The sequence below is a fragment of the Poecilia latipinna genome, unplaced genomic scaffold (genome assembly GCF_001443285.1).
Source record: "Poecilia latipinna isolate Pla-1442-1.1 unplaced genomic scaffold, P_latipinna-1.0 Scaffold391, whole genome shotgun sequence".
Lineage (NCBI taxonomy): Eukaryota > Metazoa > Chordata > Actinopteri > Cyprinodontiformes > Poeciliidae > Poecilia > Poecilia latipinna.
The window spans coordinates 64,776-79,833 of record NW_015113007.1 but is presented as its reverse complement, the minus strand read 5'-3'; the positions used below and the strand labels follow the sequence as shown (position 1 = coordinate 79,833).

General features: G+C 38.5%; 1 protein-coding gene across 2 annotated transcripts in view; it reads right to left on the bottom strand.

Moving 5' to 3' along the window:
* itgbl1 (integrin, beta-like 1) overlaps nt 1-15,058 on the bottom strand; it is a 50,933-nt gene that overhangs the window by 20,895 nt on the left and 14,980 nt on the right. For both annotated transcript variants that reach the window (XM_015037070.1, XM_015037069.1), the window contains 5 exons: nt 13,957-14,103; nt 11,703-11,825; nt 9,974-10,114; nt 4,911-5,051; nt 4,490-4,636 (listed from right to left, as the gene is read on the bottom strand). In XM_015037070.1, the coding sequence (XP_014892556.1) occupies nt 4,490-4,636; nt 4,911-5,051; nt 9,974-10,114; nt 11,703-11,825; nt 13,957-14,103 (699 nt within the window). The remainder of the gene's footprint in view (nt 1-4,489; nt 4,637-4,910; nt 5,052-9,973; nt 10,115-11,702; nt 11,826-13,956; nt 14,104-15,058) is intronic.

Below are 15,058 nucleotides of genomic sequence, written 5' to 3'. Positions count from 1 at the left end.
TTGTCTTCTGATGACTCACTGAGTTAAATTAGTAGCAATAAATAGTGCAGGAGAGAAATCTAAAAGACATCTACTTGACTGACAACAGCATCTAATGTGTTGCCCCTGTCACATTACTGACACTTTTTATGACCATGCATTTTTAAACATGCACACACAGACACACACACACACACACACACACACACACACCCCCACACACACAAACAAATGCACAAATTATGCTTATGGCAGTCCCTCTTCCTGCTACAAATACCACATGCCGCCATCTGCTCTGAGGACTCAGTTACCCTAGTAACCATTGATGTCATAGCACCTTCGTCTTATCAATTATCTCAGCAGTCACCAAACCGCTAACATCAGGACGTGTGCTTGTGTTTGTTTACTTTGTCATGCTGCCTTCAAAGACTGTGCCACATTGTCACAGTCTTTATATTTATATTATATATTATATATATATATATATATAAAATAAAAAAAAGTAGTGTTGAAAGCTAATCTCTATATACATATATATATATATATATATATATATATATATATATATATATATATATATATATATATATAAAATAAAAAAAGTAGTGTTGAAAGCTAATCTCTGGAGTTTTAATGATTGCTTAAAATGGTAACTCAAGTTAGAAAACTGAAAAGTGGAGTTGGATTTGAAGATGACGTCAAGCTCCTGCTAAAACAATAATGATCTTATATATTTTTTTTGTCATGTCTAGAAGACAGGTAAAACATCTTCAAGAAACAAGAGATGAATTTAGTTGCTTTCTGTTTGAGACCAAATTCATGTTGTCATAGCCACTCCAGTAGGTTAACTAAAGGGGACCGGGCCTTTCAGTCGGTGGTGGTTAATTTTCCGAAGCTTTTATCTCTTGATTTTTATTGTGTTTCTTATGTTGGTTTTATGTTTTGCATGGTTTTATGGTTGATTTCGATTGTAAAGTGCTTTGTGATGTCTGTGAAAAGGGCTTTATAAATAAATTTGACTAATATACCATGTGATGAAGCTCAGATTAACCCAATCTGATTTCTTATGCCATTCTCTATCCTCCAGTTGCTTCCACAGTCACCATATCTCAATCCAATAGAACAAGTTTCGGAAAAAGGATGGAACAAGAAATTTGTATCATTGATGTACAGCTGATTAACATTCAGCAACTGTACGATCCTATCATGTCAGAATGCACCTAAATGGAGCTCAATGTCAATGTCAGAAACACCAATTCTGGATCAGAATGTTCCAAGCATCCAGTTTTACATTAGCTGTACTAAAGCTAGCCAAGTGGCTTTCCATTTATATTGGTCTGCATAAATGTTTAAGAAAACATAGCATCCAAAGAGAACCACTTGGATGTAGGATGTAGGGCTAGCTAATCAATGCAGCGATACTCAAATTCCAAATGTACAGGATTAAAACGTAACAGATGACGTGTTTCTGCTACAAGTCGCGGAAACAAAATCCCACATTGCTGGGGTTACTCTGCTATTGTCTAACACAGACAACTTCATGCACACCAGAGAGAGAAATCCCAAGAATCGGAGAAAAAAAAAAAGTTGGAAGCAGGTGCTTCCTTAAGGAAATACCACAGTATAAAGAATGTGCTATCCACAAGCTTCTTGTCTCCACCACTCAGGAAGAAAGGCTCTGAAGCTGCTGCTTCAGATTTCAAGGCTTTTCCGCTCAAGCTGCCATCTGTACCAGCCGCATTCATCCATGCCTAAATGATTTTCAACGTCTGTCCCCTTCGCTTTCCCTCTTTTTCACTCTCTGACTCTCCTAAAGTGATTCCTGCCTCTGTATGTGTGTGTGTGTCCGTTTTCTGAGTTTTCACACCCTTCCACACTATTACTGAAGTGCTCTAATTTGTCATATGATATTTGGATTATTCAAACAACAATCCAGAGGCAAAACAAGCTGTACCAACGCTTCCACAACAGTGACCTCATCGGGCAATCGTGATAATAATTGCTACCCGAACAGGTTCTCTCCATAGTGTGCCACATTTGGACATTTTTAACTAACAGGAATAGAGACACGTGTTGCATTTTGTTTTCAGTGTGGGAGGAGTTTGAGTTTTGACGATGCATTTACAGACTTTATCGCTTTTCTTGGTCATAAATGAATTACAAAAAGAAAGAATGTGCTTAGTTCAGGGAATGCTCACTGCCAAGTAAAAGTAATTTTACTTGTGCACACAGCAATTTGAAGTTTCACTGAGCTCCAGCATTTGGAGATAATCTAGAGGTACCACTGGAGGAATTAAAGTTAATTAACTCTCCCGGAAAAAGTTAATCTTTTTTTTTTTTTCTTTTCTGCTTCATCATGTGATTGCAGGCACCGCGAGTCTTCAGCCTCGTTGTGGTATTAGTTTAAAGCCGTCACAATCGCTTTATTTTACACAAAACGTCCTAAGTAGTTTGTATATTAACATAACACTAAATTGGTCCTATTTTAAGCCTGCACTTATTGCCGCAGATCTGATGTTTTGTCCCATGGCGGTGTTTACTTTGTAATGGAGTTATCGCCATGGCAGCAGCCGGGGCCCTGCGTGGTTTCAGGTTCCTGATTTAATCAGCAGCTATGAGTGTGAGGGATATCTATGCCTGCTATAATAACACGCAACACACAAAAGTGCACATGTCATCTCTTTTGATTTGGAACAAAGCGGCCGCTGAAAAGCAGGAGAGTCCCCGTTGACCTCCCCCGCAGTCAAATGAAACATGAAATCAATGCTTTGCGTTAACCCCTGGATAAATCCAGAAGCGGCGAGACCAAGCGGGTTAAGTCTTTGTGGTGTCGCCCACCTCCGTCAAAATTATTAAGTCGAATCGGTAATTCGGCGGCTTTCACCACGTTCTCTTTGCAGCTGCTGAATCTGTCAGGTGTTGTGGGGAAAACCACAAAGAGGTTCACAAACAACATGGGCAGAACAAAAGTACAGAGAAAAGCTGAAAACTTTTGAGTGATTCTATTTCTTTCCAACATTTTCAAAGAGCAAAGCAGTTTAAAGATCAGGAATACTTTAAATATAATGATAAACTTGGGTTTTAGAAGCTCTGCAAGGTCTATTAGTTTAATGCAGCATCCCAGCATGATGCATGAGGGTAAGAGGATAATGAAGAGCTAAGAGAAAACAAACAGCCACCATACATTTTCTTCAAGCTCCTGAAGCTGGCAAGTCAAACACATTGCCATTGTCTAAACCTATTTGCAAATGACAAAAAAAAAAAAAAAAAACTGCCAAAAAAAAAATGGGAACAAACCTCAAAAGGACCCCCCCACATCGTTTCACTTGGCTTTAAGATGCACAGCAAGTGTTGCAAACAGTGAAGATCTCTCGACTTCAACAGTTAAAAGAGCAATGCTACAGATTAATTAGTGCTGAAAACAGATTGGTGGCATGACTTCACTGTCTTCCTATTAAGAGTCAAATATATCTCTGATCATTTACCCGTCACGCCGTACAAACGTTCAAACATGGCGGTGGTGTCATCATTTTAACCAAAGGTTAGTGTGACAAGGGCAAGAAGACCAGTCTGAAACCTATTGAAAGTTCTTGACACTTCGAGGAAAAATATGAATACATACAAGTCAGAACAAACTACCTTACCCAAATCTGGCTTTTTAAAGCCCTGAATGCCTTTTCAGGTTAGATTTTACAATTTTTCACAGTTTGTGTTTAAGAATTCTAAACAATCATTGTGAAGTTCTGATTGTAGATTGAAAAAAATAATTTAAAAAAAGTCCAGAATCCATTTTAACAGTGTTAAAAACAGCTACATGTGAAAAACAACATGTTACCTTGAGTCGCAATCTGGCTTTTTAACATTGCCATTGGTAAAAGGCTGAGACAAGTTCAACTTGGACATTTGATTTGACAAGTGGCTCCTGAACAGCTGTCTTCAATATTAAATATGTGTAATTAATATGAAATATGTATTATATACAGTTTCACAACTCAGGGCACACAGACTTTTCAAAAAAGTATTTTAAGTGCAATCTATGCCTGTAAAAAGTTGGCTACATTTGATGTATGGCATCATAAACCTGAATCCATTTCTTAGATTTTGCAATTATTTCATATATGAAAAAAAAAAAAACGAACAAACAAAACAAACAACAACAAAAAAAACACTGAAGTCTATGCACCAGTAAAGGTATTGCAACTATTTGGACAATTTGTGGTGAAAGTTGTTTTCTATTATCCACTCATGTTGTCCTCTAAAAAAACATCACAATGTGACTGCAATACAAAAAAATATATATATATATATATATATATATATATATATATATATATATATATATATATATATATATATATACTTGCTCAAGACCTTAGTTGCCCAATTGAAGATCAAAACTAGAGCTGATAGAAATAGGATATATATGATGTAAGACTACTGGAAATTGCTTGTGTAACAAACATAAGCACAATAAAAGTTTGCACCAGAGACCTTGGCAAACAAGGGATACCTCGTCCATTGCAGGGTAGTTTTGAAGTTCCTCTGCATTTCTTCAGGCTGCTATCCAAAGACAGTGAGCAACTTAGAGGGTGCTCACACTTCTTTCCTGTCCATCCATCCTTGCAGTCACACCTGCCACAGTTACACTGACCATGACCTGCCCAGAGAAAAGGGGAACAGCTAAAAGAAACCAAGAAGAAAATACATCTAACCGAGAGAGAAACAGAAACAGAAATCATCCCACCTAACATTTTTAAATCATATAGAAGATTCACCTGAATGGCTGCGATGTTACACCGAAGTATTATCAGTTATAAGCTTTGTGTTGATTGTTAAGAAAGGGAAGCTAAAGGTATGCTAAAGTGTCCTTTGCAAGCATGCATTTAGCCTCATTAGAAAACACTCCACAAATTTTCAAGTAATATTCTGACCTGAACAGAAGTCGTCAGTGTATCGGTCGTACGTCGCATGACAGTTCCTCTCATCGCACTCACAGGTGTCTCCGTGGATGTCCCCCCAGTCGCCAGAGGGATCTACATCATGGCAGGTGCATTCCCCACACACACAGGTACCTAATGCAAAAGACAAAAAGGACATGATGTCAATTATGTGGTGCTACAGCACATCAGTGGAATGAGGGGTCTTTACGGTTATTTGGAAGTACCGACTGCGTTATCCATCGGAAGGATACAGGTTATTGATAATAGCTTACAATGAGATAATGTTATGATTCGCAAATGCGACCCAATGAGGTCCAATTTGTAAAATAAGGCCTCTAAAAACAGATTAAGCGTTTTTATACCTAATTTGCATTCTACATTTTGTCCAGGTACAAATATAAAATTTCATTGTAAGTTTTTAGATGTTTTTTTTTTTCTTTTGATAAACCAGCATGACGTGGTGCTTCATTAATAAGTCAGTGAAAAACAAAAATGTGGTTTTCAAGTTTACTTACAGAAATGAATGTAAAAAAAAGAGCGTTATTAGTATCCAAACCTTGGCACCTCTCTTTTCCTGTACTCACTTACACCAGCTGCTCTTCTCGCTCAAAAGATGAACGTCATTCCGGCTCCTGTAAGTAAGTTTCTGACCTCAGTAACAACAAGCGCAGCACCTGTTCAATGCTGTCTGGCACAGATGGAGAAAAAAAAAAAAAAACTATATCAACACTACTGCCACGAAAGATATTACAGTTTGTGCAACACCAACATCAAACAAAGGAGTGGTGCTCTTTTGAAGCGGCAAGAAATGAATGGAGAATGTTTTCCTGGTGAGGATGGAGGAGTGCAGCAGATTGAAGTGAAGCCTGTGTGACTGCGAGGGAGCGGATTTCATCTTAGACCCAATGGGTGTCTCTGCTCCGCTGTACCATGGAATCGACTCCGCGGCACATATGATGCACCCGTTATGGTCAATGACAGCGTTTACGACGCCTCCGCACAGCAGCGGAAGGCGTTGCCGTGCGCAGTTAGAGCCAATCCTATTTTTGCCAGACGCCAGAGCAAGCGCTGGGTCAGTCTTCAAAGGCCCGAAATTTCAAAATAATTCACAGAGACAGACTATGTTTACTGGAAAAACGACCTATATTAATGTATGCATTCATGTAAGCATGGTTTATGTCTATGCATGAAAGAAAATGCATGGATTTTACTCTGAAACTTATGGCGTCACGTTCTGTTGCTCGAGTCGCAGCAGGAGTGTCTGTCGGGGCGGATGAAGTGGGAGAGAAACCGATGGAAAGATAATAATTTTAGAAGTTGAGAACTACAGTGCTTTATATGATACCTCTTATCTGTTTTATGACCAGATTTAGTGCACAATCTTTCATTTCCCACGTGTGCTTCTTGGGGTTCACAGCGGAGCGAAATCAGGGTGGCCAGGAACATCTCCAGTCCAAGTGTGCAGCAGAGCGGAGCAGAGACGCATGCAGTGTAAATCCGGGGTTACACAAACAGCAGTCCTCCTGTTAAGTGAAGATTATTTAGACAACTTGCCAGAAGTTATTTAGTGATGTGTAATAACACCAAGAGGGGAACGTATTGTTCCAGTTTAACACTTAGACCCAGAAGAGAATTTGGTAAATAAAGAGCAAATTAACATAGAGTGAAACCAGCTACTAGAACACATCTTATGTATTTTGGTAGAATCATATTTACTGGTTTACTTCTGATGTTATTTAATTTTCTTTATGGAAATATTATTTTGTGGCAATATATTTTACTCCTGTTGAGTTAGCACTCCGAATCTATTTCATCCTGCTGCGTTTTAAACTAGAAGAGAAACAGATGATTTATTTAATGTAAAACAGGCATAAAAAAATAAATGCCGCTGTTGTCAGCGTTAAAACAAAGCGATTAATTTAATTTCTAATTAATGTTTAACTATTTATGTACACATTTTAGTTTTGCCTTCTTTGAAACATTAATAAACCTGCTGACAAGGAATCATCTCTCTTCAGTATCTTAACGTTAAGGAGGCATTTTACTGATTGTCAACCATGTGGTGCACACACGTCGAGGGCAGCACATCCTGTAAAAGTAAGCAGGTTCAATTCAAATGTAATTACACACATTCCAGTACAGACCAATTAAATTTAGCTCATAATCCAAATCAGTGCAGTCAGACTGAATAAATTGCCCAGGAATAAAATGTTGCCTTTCAAAGGAAGCCAGCAGATTGCATTTGTTAAAAGGTGCTAAGGTTATTTGATGGGTGTTCTTTTCATTGACTTTCAGCAGTTCTTTTTTTTTTTCCCAGAATCATTCCAGCATACCAGAAAATTTAATATTCATGACTAAATTTATTCCAAAAATTGCCTTCCGCCTTCTCTAAAGATCTGTTTTTTTTTTTTTTTTTTTTTTTTTTTTTTTTTTTAATGTTTTATCTTGTTGGGTGGTGTGGGGGGGGGAACTGCCTCCAAAATGAATTTCCCTTTCCTTCAGCCTTTTAAATCTTTATTCCTTCATTTATCGTTTTCCTCTTTTCCTTTCATTTGTTTAGCATCTTAGCCCAGGCGTTAGCAAAGCAGCAGCCGGTGGAAACCCATTTCCTCTTATCGGCGGAGACAGAGCACCGGGAGCCCCGGGGGAGAAGGCCAGCTGGCAGGCCGGAGGGGCTGAGGCTGCCGCATGTCTGCCCTGTGGCTGAGCGTTCAGTCTTCCTCACCCCCTCATAACCCCGCAGTCCTGGATTAATAGATCCATGAATTCATTGTCTGTCACAAATCTCATGGATGAACTGAAGAGAGGTAATAGAAACACCTTTATTATTTTCTAAATGTTGCAGTTATGCTATATGTTTTATCCAGACATAAACCGACACTCTGCCTCTTCTCTGTCTCTCTGTCTCTCTCCATATAAATATATTGCAGCCATCAGTGTTAAATAGTTCTGATTACAATGAGTCATGTTACTGGCAGCCTTTGGCAGTTTGCTTCTGTTATATCTCATCCTGCCTTGTGGGAAGGCTAGGTGAGCCAAGCAGGAGGTTTGATGCTTCGGTGAGTTAAAAGAGAATTATTGTATCTGCAGGTCAGATCATTAAGCTATTTATCCCACAGTGTCAGAAGAAAAATGATCAGCCAAGGAAGGGATCCTTTTGACTGCTATTGAATGTCTGTTTTTAAGGGTTCTTTAACAGATTAACAGTATTCAGTTTTTTTACAGTGAGGAAGGTTTTTTTTTTTGGTTGATTTTATTCCTTCTGGTCTCTTATTGCTAAGGTTATTCGTTTTTTCTTTTTCTTTTTAATTACAAAAAATACATTATTATTAATATTTTTACTCATCTATATTTGCTGCTTGTTGTCCCATGCGTTCCATTTTCATGTATTTTCTTTAACTTCGTTTAACTTTGCAGAGTCTGACGTACTTCAATTTCACTTACCCCGCTGTCGATCCAAATGTTCTTCCTCTCTGTTTTGGTATTGTCATTTCTTTTTGTTGCTTCATCTCTTCACCACTCTTTCCCTTCGCCCCAGAAGACGTAAAGTAAAGGCCCTAACCCACCAAACGACTGCATTTGTTTTGCGCACGCAAAGACAGAACAAAACCAGACTTTGGCATAGCAAAGAGACAGTTCAGTTCAGAATTGTGTGCAAAGCAAATAAAATGTGTCTGCGGTTTAGAACAGCTTTGACTCTGGAGCAAAGACCTGACGCAAATAAATGTGCAAATTGCTCCTCTCAGTGCCTTTAATGTTTGCACCAGCATGTTATTTTTATTAATTGCCTTGTTTATCATAGTCAGATGCAGCACATAAAAGACAAAAGAATAAAAAAAATGGACCCAGGTGCAATGAAAAATAAATCTAATTTATTTTAGAGTAGTTCTTCCTCATTTGCATAAAAAACTTTTCTTCCTAAATAATTACCAGTGATTACAGAAGCTGAACCTCTCAAAGCTCTCTCACTGGGAAAAACGACATCTGCAACACAAAACTGGCCATCCTGGTATACTTTCTTCTTCTTCTTCTTCTTCTTCTTCTTCTTTTTTTTTGTTTTGTTTTGACAGTTGTGCTCTTGACCAGAACTTGCGGCTCTGTGATGGGACTCCCATGCAGCCTCATTTCATCCAACCGGTTACCAGGCCCTCAGCCAGGCCGCTGTAATTAATTTTCGAGAAATTCACTGAAATCCTGGAGGAGCACTTCAGTTAACTTAAATGAGATATTCCGCTGATTGCTTCCTCGCCATGCTCTGATGAGTCACAGAACATGATTCTTTTTAAGGCAGTCTAGAGTCTGCGCTGCATTTAGTTCTGTATTTTTCCTGACTGTTTCATAACTTGGGCTATTCAAACAAGATGAAAAGCACTGACCCGGTGTTTCCATGTTACATGTTAATTTAAAGCGACATTTTGCACAAGCCCTACATCCTGCTGTTTTAAACAATCCCTTCCTTGAAGCTGCTTTTTTCACGAGAAGACTGATTAATGTCAGAAACTTGATGATTTATCATTTAATGGCTGAAATGAAGATGGTCTTATTTTTATGATGATGATGATGATGATGATGATGATGATGATGATGATGCACAAATTAGAGTTATTTTATAAAAGGTAAAATCTGGAGGGAAAGACGAATGTAAGGATATGTTTTATTTTTCGAGGTGAATTTCATTCTTCTGATGACTTAGACAAGAAACTGAACTGCGCCTCTTTAGCTTGTTTCTTGTTTCTAGGCAACACAAATACAATGAAATCATTACAGTGACGCTGTTTATGTTAATAGGTCTGAAGCTCATTATTCCTCCCTCTCCATTCTGCAGTTTTATGGTTTTGCAAACCACCGTCAATATCCTAATGTACCGGATGATCGAAAGAAAATTTGCCCAAGTTTATTTATGTGAAATAAAGTTATGATTCTTCACAATCAGATATTTAACTTAGATCAGTTATGATTTTCTGGAATAGTTCTGTATTTTCTTTATACACAATAATGCTTTTTTTTTTAGTTTATGTAATGTCTCATGTTAACAGTGAAGAGGACAAACAAACCTCTGTTGCTGCAGATTTTGCCATCTGGTGATGTGCATTTCCGCTTGCTTTCCCATGGGCTGATGTCACACTGGAACTCACATTTGTCTCCATGCCAACCAGCAGCACAGTAACAGTTTCCACAGTAACACTGGCCATGGCCTGGAAGGACATGGAAGAACTCATGAGTTCTCATGCAAGAGATTGATAGACATACTTATAGATTTTTAACAATCTTACTTTTGCAGAAATCAGATTTGATATCACTCTTGATTTTGTCATTTCTACTTTTGCACATTTGTCAAACATAAACATAGATCGTTTGCAAAGCTCTATCAGCCGGCAGCTTTAATGTCTGGCTTTGCAATGCCATTGCAAAGATTTTTATTTATTTTTTTGATAAGATAAAGAATGCATTTCGCATATCACCACAAGATTTACAATCTGAAGTCAGCAGCAACATTTCTTTCTCAAGAAATGAGTTTGAAACTTTGAAATTGTTGCCTTGCGTGTGTAAACTAAAGCGATGCTACTCATGACTGACTCCATTGAACAGATGTTGAACATCGCTTAATGTCTAATATTGAATATGCAGTGTAATGTAGCACATTTGATGTGCTGCTGCAGGCCGGGACATGAGTAAGTAGCATGCAGGCGGCACTGTACAGTATGTTGAAAAAAGGTTCCTCTCCTTTAACATTTTCCTTTTTTGTCAGGTATCAAATACGTCAATGCATTTCATTAGGATTTTATGAAAGAAAACAACTCAAAGCAGTGCATTAATATGAAAGGGAATAAAAAAAGACTCACAGTTTTCAAAATATTTTAGACATCTGAAATGCATTTGTGTTCTGGCGCCGTTAACCTGATGGCTCTGAATGAAATACAATCCTACCAACTGCCTTCTAAAGTAACAAAAAGTAAATCCAGTGCACTAAAGAGCAGTATATAGAAAGGACAACTATTATAGGCTATATGGAAGAGTGGGATCGAGCAACCCCTCATGGAAAGAGAACCATACAAAGTATCATCAAATATTCATCACACTCAACTTTTGGACACATCAAATATTTGGGAAAAGTGCTCTAGTCAGGTGAAACAAAAGTTGAACTTTTCGGCCTACATGTATGTGTTGCAGAAAATAATCTGTACACACAATCTCCAGAAGGAAGGATGGCTCCAGCACAATGACGTACAGAGGGATAGAGGGGGGAAAAAATGGCCAAAAATCTATCAGCAGATTAGTGAAGCTGGTAACGTTTCAATCAAGAAATTTACAGCTGCTTAGTATTGTACTGGGAGATTTGGAGGGATGCAAATTGATGGCACAAGTACTGAGATTTCGATTTGAAAAATTCAATTGCTTGGTTACGTGCTAATTTGTGATAACATATCATGTCGTAACTTCAAATGTAACAAAATGCAAGGCGCCGTATATGATCTTTCTTGTCCTTTCTCTTTGACCAGATGTAGATAAGTGCAGAGTCTAGGTGCCTTTATGGTTCCACACCTGAGACGCTGATCCTAGACACGCAAAACCTAACTGCAATCTTTAAAATATATCTACTTTTTACCAGTAGATCAGCAGACGTTCAGTTGCAAATTTAATGCACAAAACAGATAAAGAGGGTCATAAAAGTACGAGTGCTGCCAATCTCCAGATGTCTTATCTTCATTAAATTGTCAGTAAAACTCATTTGTTTCTCATTGCAGTGTCTCTAATAGTTGAGCAACTGTGAGTGTAATCTACCTCCACAAACCTCTCCCGTGTCTTCATCCAGACATTCGCCGTCGTCACATTCACAGAAGCGTCCCGTCACTAAGCCCTTGTCGTCATTTTGGTCACACATGCAACTCCCACAGTGACAGGTCCCTGCAAAAAAAAAAAAAAAAAAGATTCTTACACACAGCCACCTAGCGGCTCTGAGTTTGTGTTAAAACTTTGCAGTAGATACTTGCATTTAAATGGTAAAAGTGTGAGTACAATATTTTGATGCAGTGAACTGGGAGATTAAAGAATCTGGTTTACAGCTGTTCATTGGAGGGAAGTATTTTTGCATCAAGTGCCAACAGGTTTAAGCTGGTGTTTGACAACTAGAGGTGGTGGTGTGTGTGTGTGTGTGTGTGTGTGTGTGTGTGTGTGTGTTTGCATGTGTGCTGGAGCTTTTTGGATTAGGTGTTGAAGAAGCAGAAGGCTAAACAGACACATGCGGTGAATACATTAGCATTTCTACATATTCCAATAGGCCACATCCTATGCTTTCACACACACACTCTTATACACATCCCACACGGATACGCACACACCCACTCAGACGTGTTTGTTCCTCATTTAGCTGAAAGCATTTGAGATGAGTGGAGAGGGCGAGCCCAGATGGGCAACTGGCTGTACGTGCCTTGACCGACGGCTGACCTAACATCATCCATGCAACATTGAGACACACACACACGGGATCGAATTATACGTAGAGGAGATATTAGGGGATAAAATATTAGATTGTCGTAGTAGCATTCTTAGACGTCTTTCAAAGTTTTTCTTTGGACATTAGCTGCTTAGTTAAATTTAAATGCTAGGTAGCAATTCACCAATTCACAAATGCCTTTGTCCGGTCTAAAACGCGCTTGTGTGCACCAAGTGTAGTAGGTGGAGAGTATTTGACATGCTGTAGGCTTTCACAATGCATTCAAAACACAGGAAGATAGCTGTTAATACATCTTTATGTAGTTTTTTTTTTTTTTTTTAAGAAGGACAATATCTTCTTGAAATATGTAGAGACTCCTGACCAAAGCAGAGGAACATAAAAGCTGTCTTTGAAGATATCAGCTGGCTCTTGAAATTGTCTTTTTTTATTTTTATTTTTATTTTTTTTTAAAGTAGTGCATAATAGTGAAGTGGAAGAAAAAAGATGCAGGTGGTTTCACATTTTCTTTGCAAAAGAAAAATCTGAAAATTATGGCATTTTTTTTCTAATCTATTTTAACCATTCTTCTGTGCCAAAACAGAACAACTTCAGTCAGATTGGCTAGAGAGAATGTAAACATGTATGTTCAAGTCTTGATAAATATTCTCCCCTAGATTTAGGTTTAACTTCCCTGACAATGAAAAGCGTCCAAACAGCTAGCTGCTGCCAGCACCTTGTTTCCCAGTGGGAGGTACTGTGTTCAAGCTCATCTTCACTCTTATTTCTCTGCATGACAGCACGTGTTGAATTTGGGCCAAAATGTTCTGGTCTCATCTGACTAGAACACTTAGTTTTGTTTTTTTATTCAAAAATAAATCTCTTCTTGCCATTTTCATGAATGAATTCCCTACAGTTGTCTTGTCAACAGATTTTTCCATCTCAGCGGTGAAACTCAAAAGCTCCGTCAAAGTAACCAGGGTCCTTGAAGATTATTATTCTCCTTTCCTGCCTTGTTCGGTTTAGGTGTAACTGCAATTTATCGAGGCGGGTGTCCGTGTGTGCCGTTGGGCACCATTTCCCCCCCCCCATTTTTGTGCTTCTTGTGATGTTCAAATCTTGGACTACTATTTTAGAACCTAATCCTGCGTTATATCATCTCCACATGAGCATCCTTGACCCGGTGGGTTCCTTGGTCTTGATGACGTTGTTTGAAAAAAACGCTTTTCCGCTAAACTCGGCGGCCTTCACAAGAACGACAGTATTTGTGCTGAAAATAACACATCATTGGACTTCACCTAAAGGTCAAACAATTGCACGTTGCAATTTCCACTTTTGTTTTGTAAAGGTTTTGGAAAACACATCAATTTATTTTTGCTTCGCTAATGATGCACTACTTTGAGTTTGTCTGTTACATAAAATCTCAAATCCTTACACTGAAAGTTTGTGGTTGTAGCATGACAAAGTGTAAAAAAAAAAAAAAGAAGAAAAAAAAGAAACAGTCAAGAAGAAGTAGGATTAACTTAGGATCTTTGCAGTAGATTTGCAGCCTTCTGAACCTTGTTGTTTTTCGGACGCTGTGTGTTGGTGTATTGTTGCAGTTACCTCTGTTGGAGCAGACCACCCCCTGTTGATTTTTGCACAGCTCTCTGCTCTTCTTGCTTGATAGGCTACACTCCTCCTGAAACTGGCAAGCCTCTCCAAACCAGCCTTCGTCACACTCACACATCCCACAGTCACAGTAGCCACGATCTGAGGGGAAAACATAGCACACCACATGCTGTTTATAAGTGCCGGGAAGCGTGCAGGTTACCGGCGCTTCACATCAAAACAAGGACATGAACGTTATTTCGTAGTCTGACATTGCGCTTTCAGGTGAATGGGGTTGTGTCATAAAATTACTATAGGTAAATGTTTTTTTTGTTGTTTTTTTTCTTTAAGCAACCTCTACCAAGTTTTCCAATGGCTTTGACATGCCAGCATCCCGTATGAATTCATCCATGAAAACACTTCTGTGTGCTCAGACACCCAGATAGACTGGCATCGTTGTATCTCATTATTCTGATGGTCACACTGAGCAACATGAAGACGAGGAAAAAGGAGGAAGCATTTGATGCAAATGGAAGCTGTCAACAAAGTTATTATGAATGTTGCTCTCGTTGCCTGTTAGCAGTGAGGGACCTTGTATGTCATGCTCGATACTTCTCCAGACTCGTTCATCATGTAAATGTGGCATTGTTTTGAAGGGCTATGCATCAGTCATTAAGAACATGGAGGCCCCCTCATCTCTTCTCGTTACGGAAACGTCTCTGGGGGCTCGTCCAAGGAAAACTCACTCTTGAAAACAAAGTAGAACTGGATATATCGCAAATTGCAGAGTAAGAGTGCACCTTGACTGCAGTTTACCTGGCCGGAAAAAAAAAACAAAAACATCTAATTAAAAGAATTATTAAAATGCATTCTCTAATCTGAGATATGAATTGAGTATTTGAGTCAAGCTTTGTTTTTCTAACTTGCCATATATGATGTTATATTGAAAAACACAATATGTAGAAAAATGTCACTTTGTTCAGAGTGCTTTACATCATAAAACCATCATACAGTCATCAATTATGAAACAAGAAATACACATCAGGTCTTGTCAAATGCTGTTATGAACAAATGTCATAATCAAAATCATCAATATACAAGAGATATGCTGATCAAT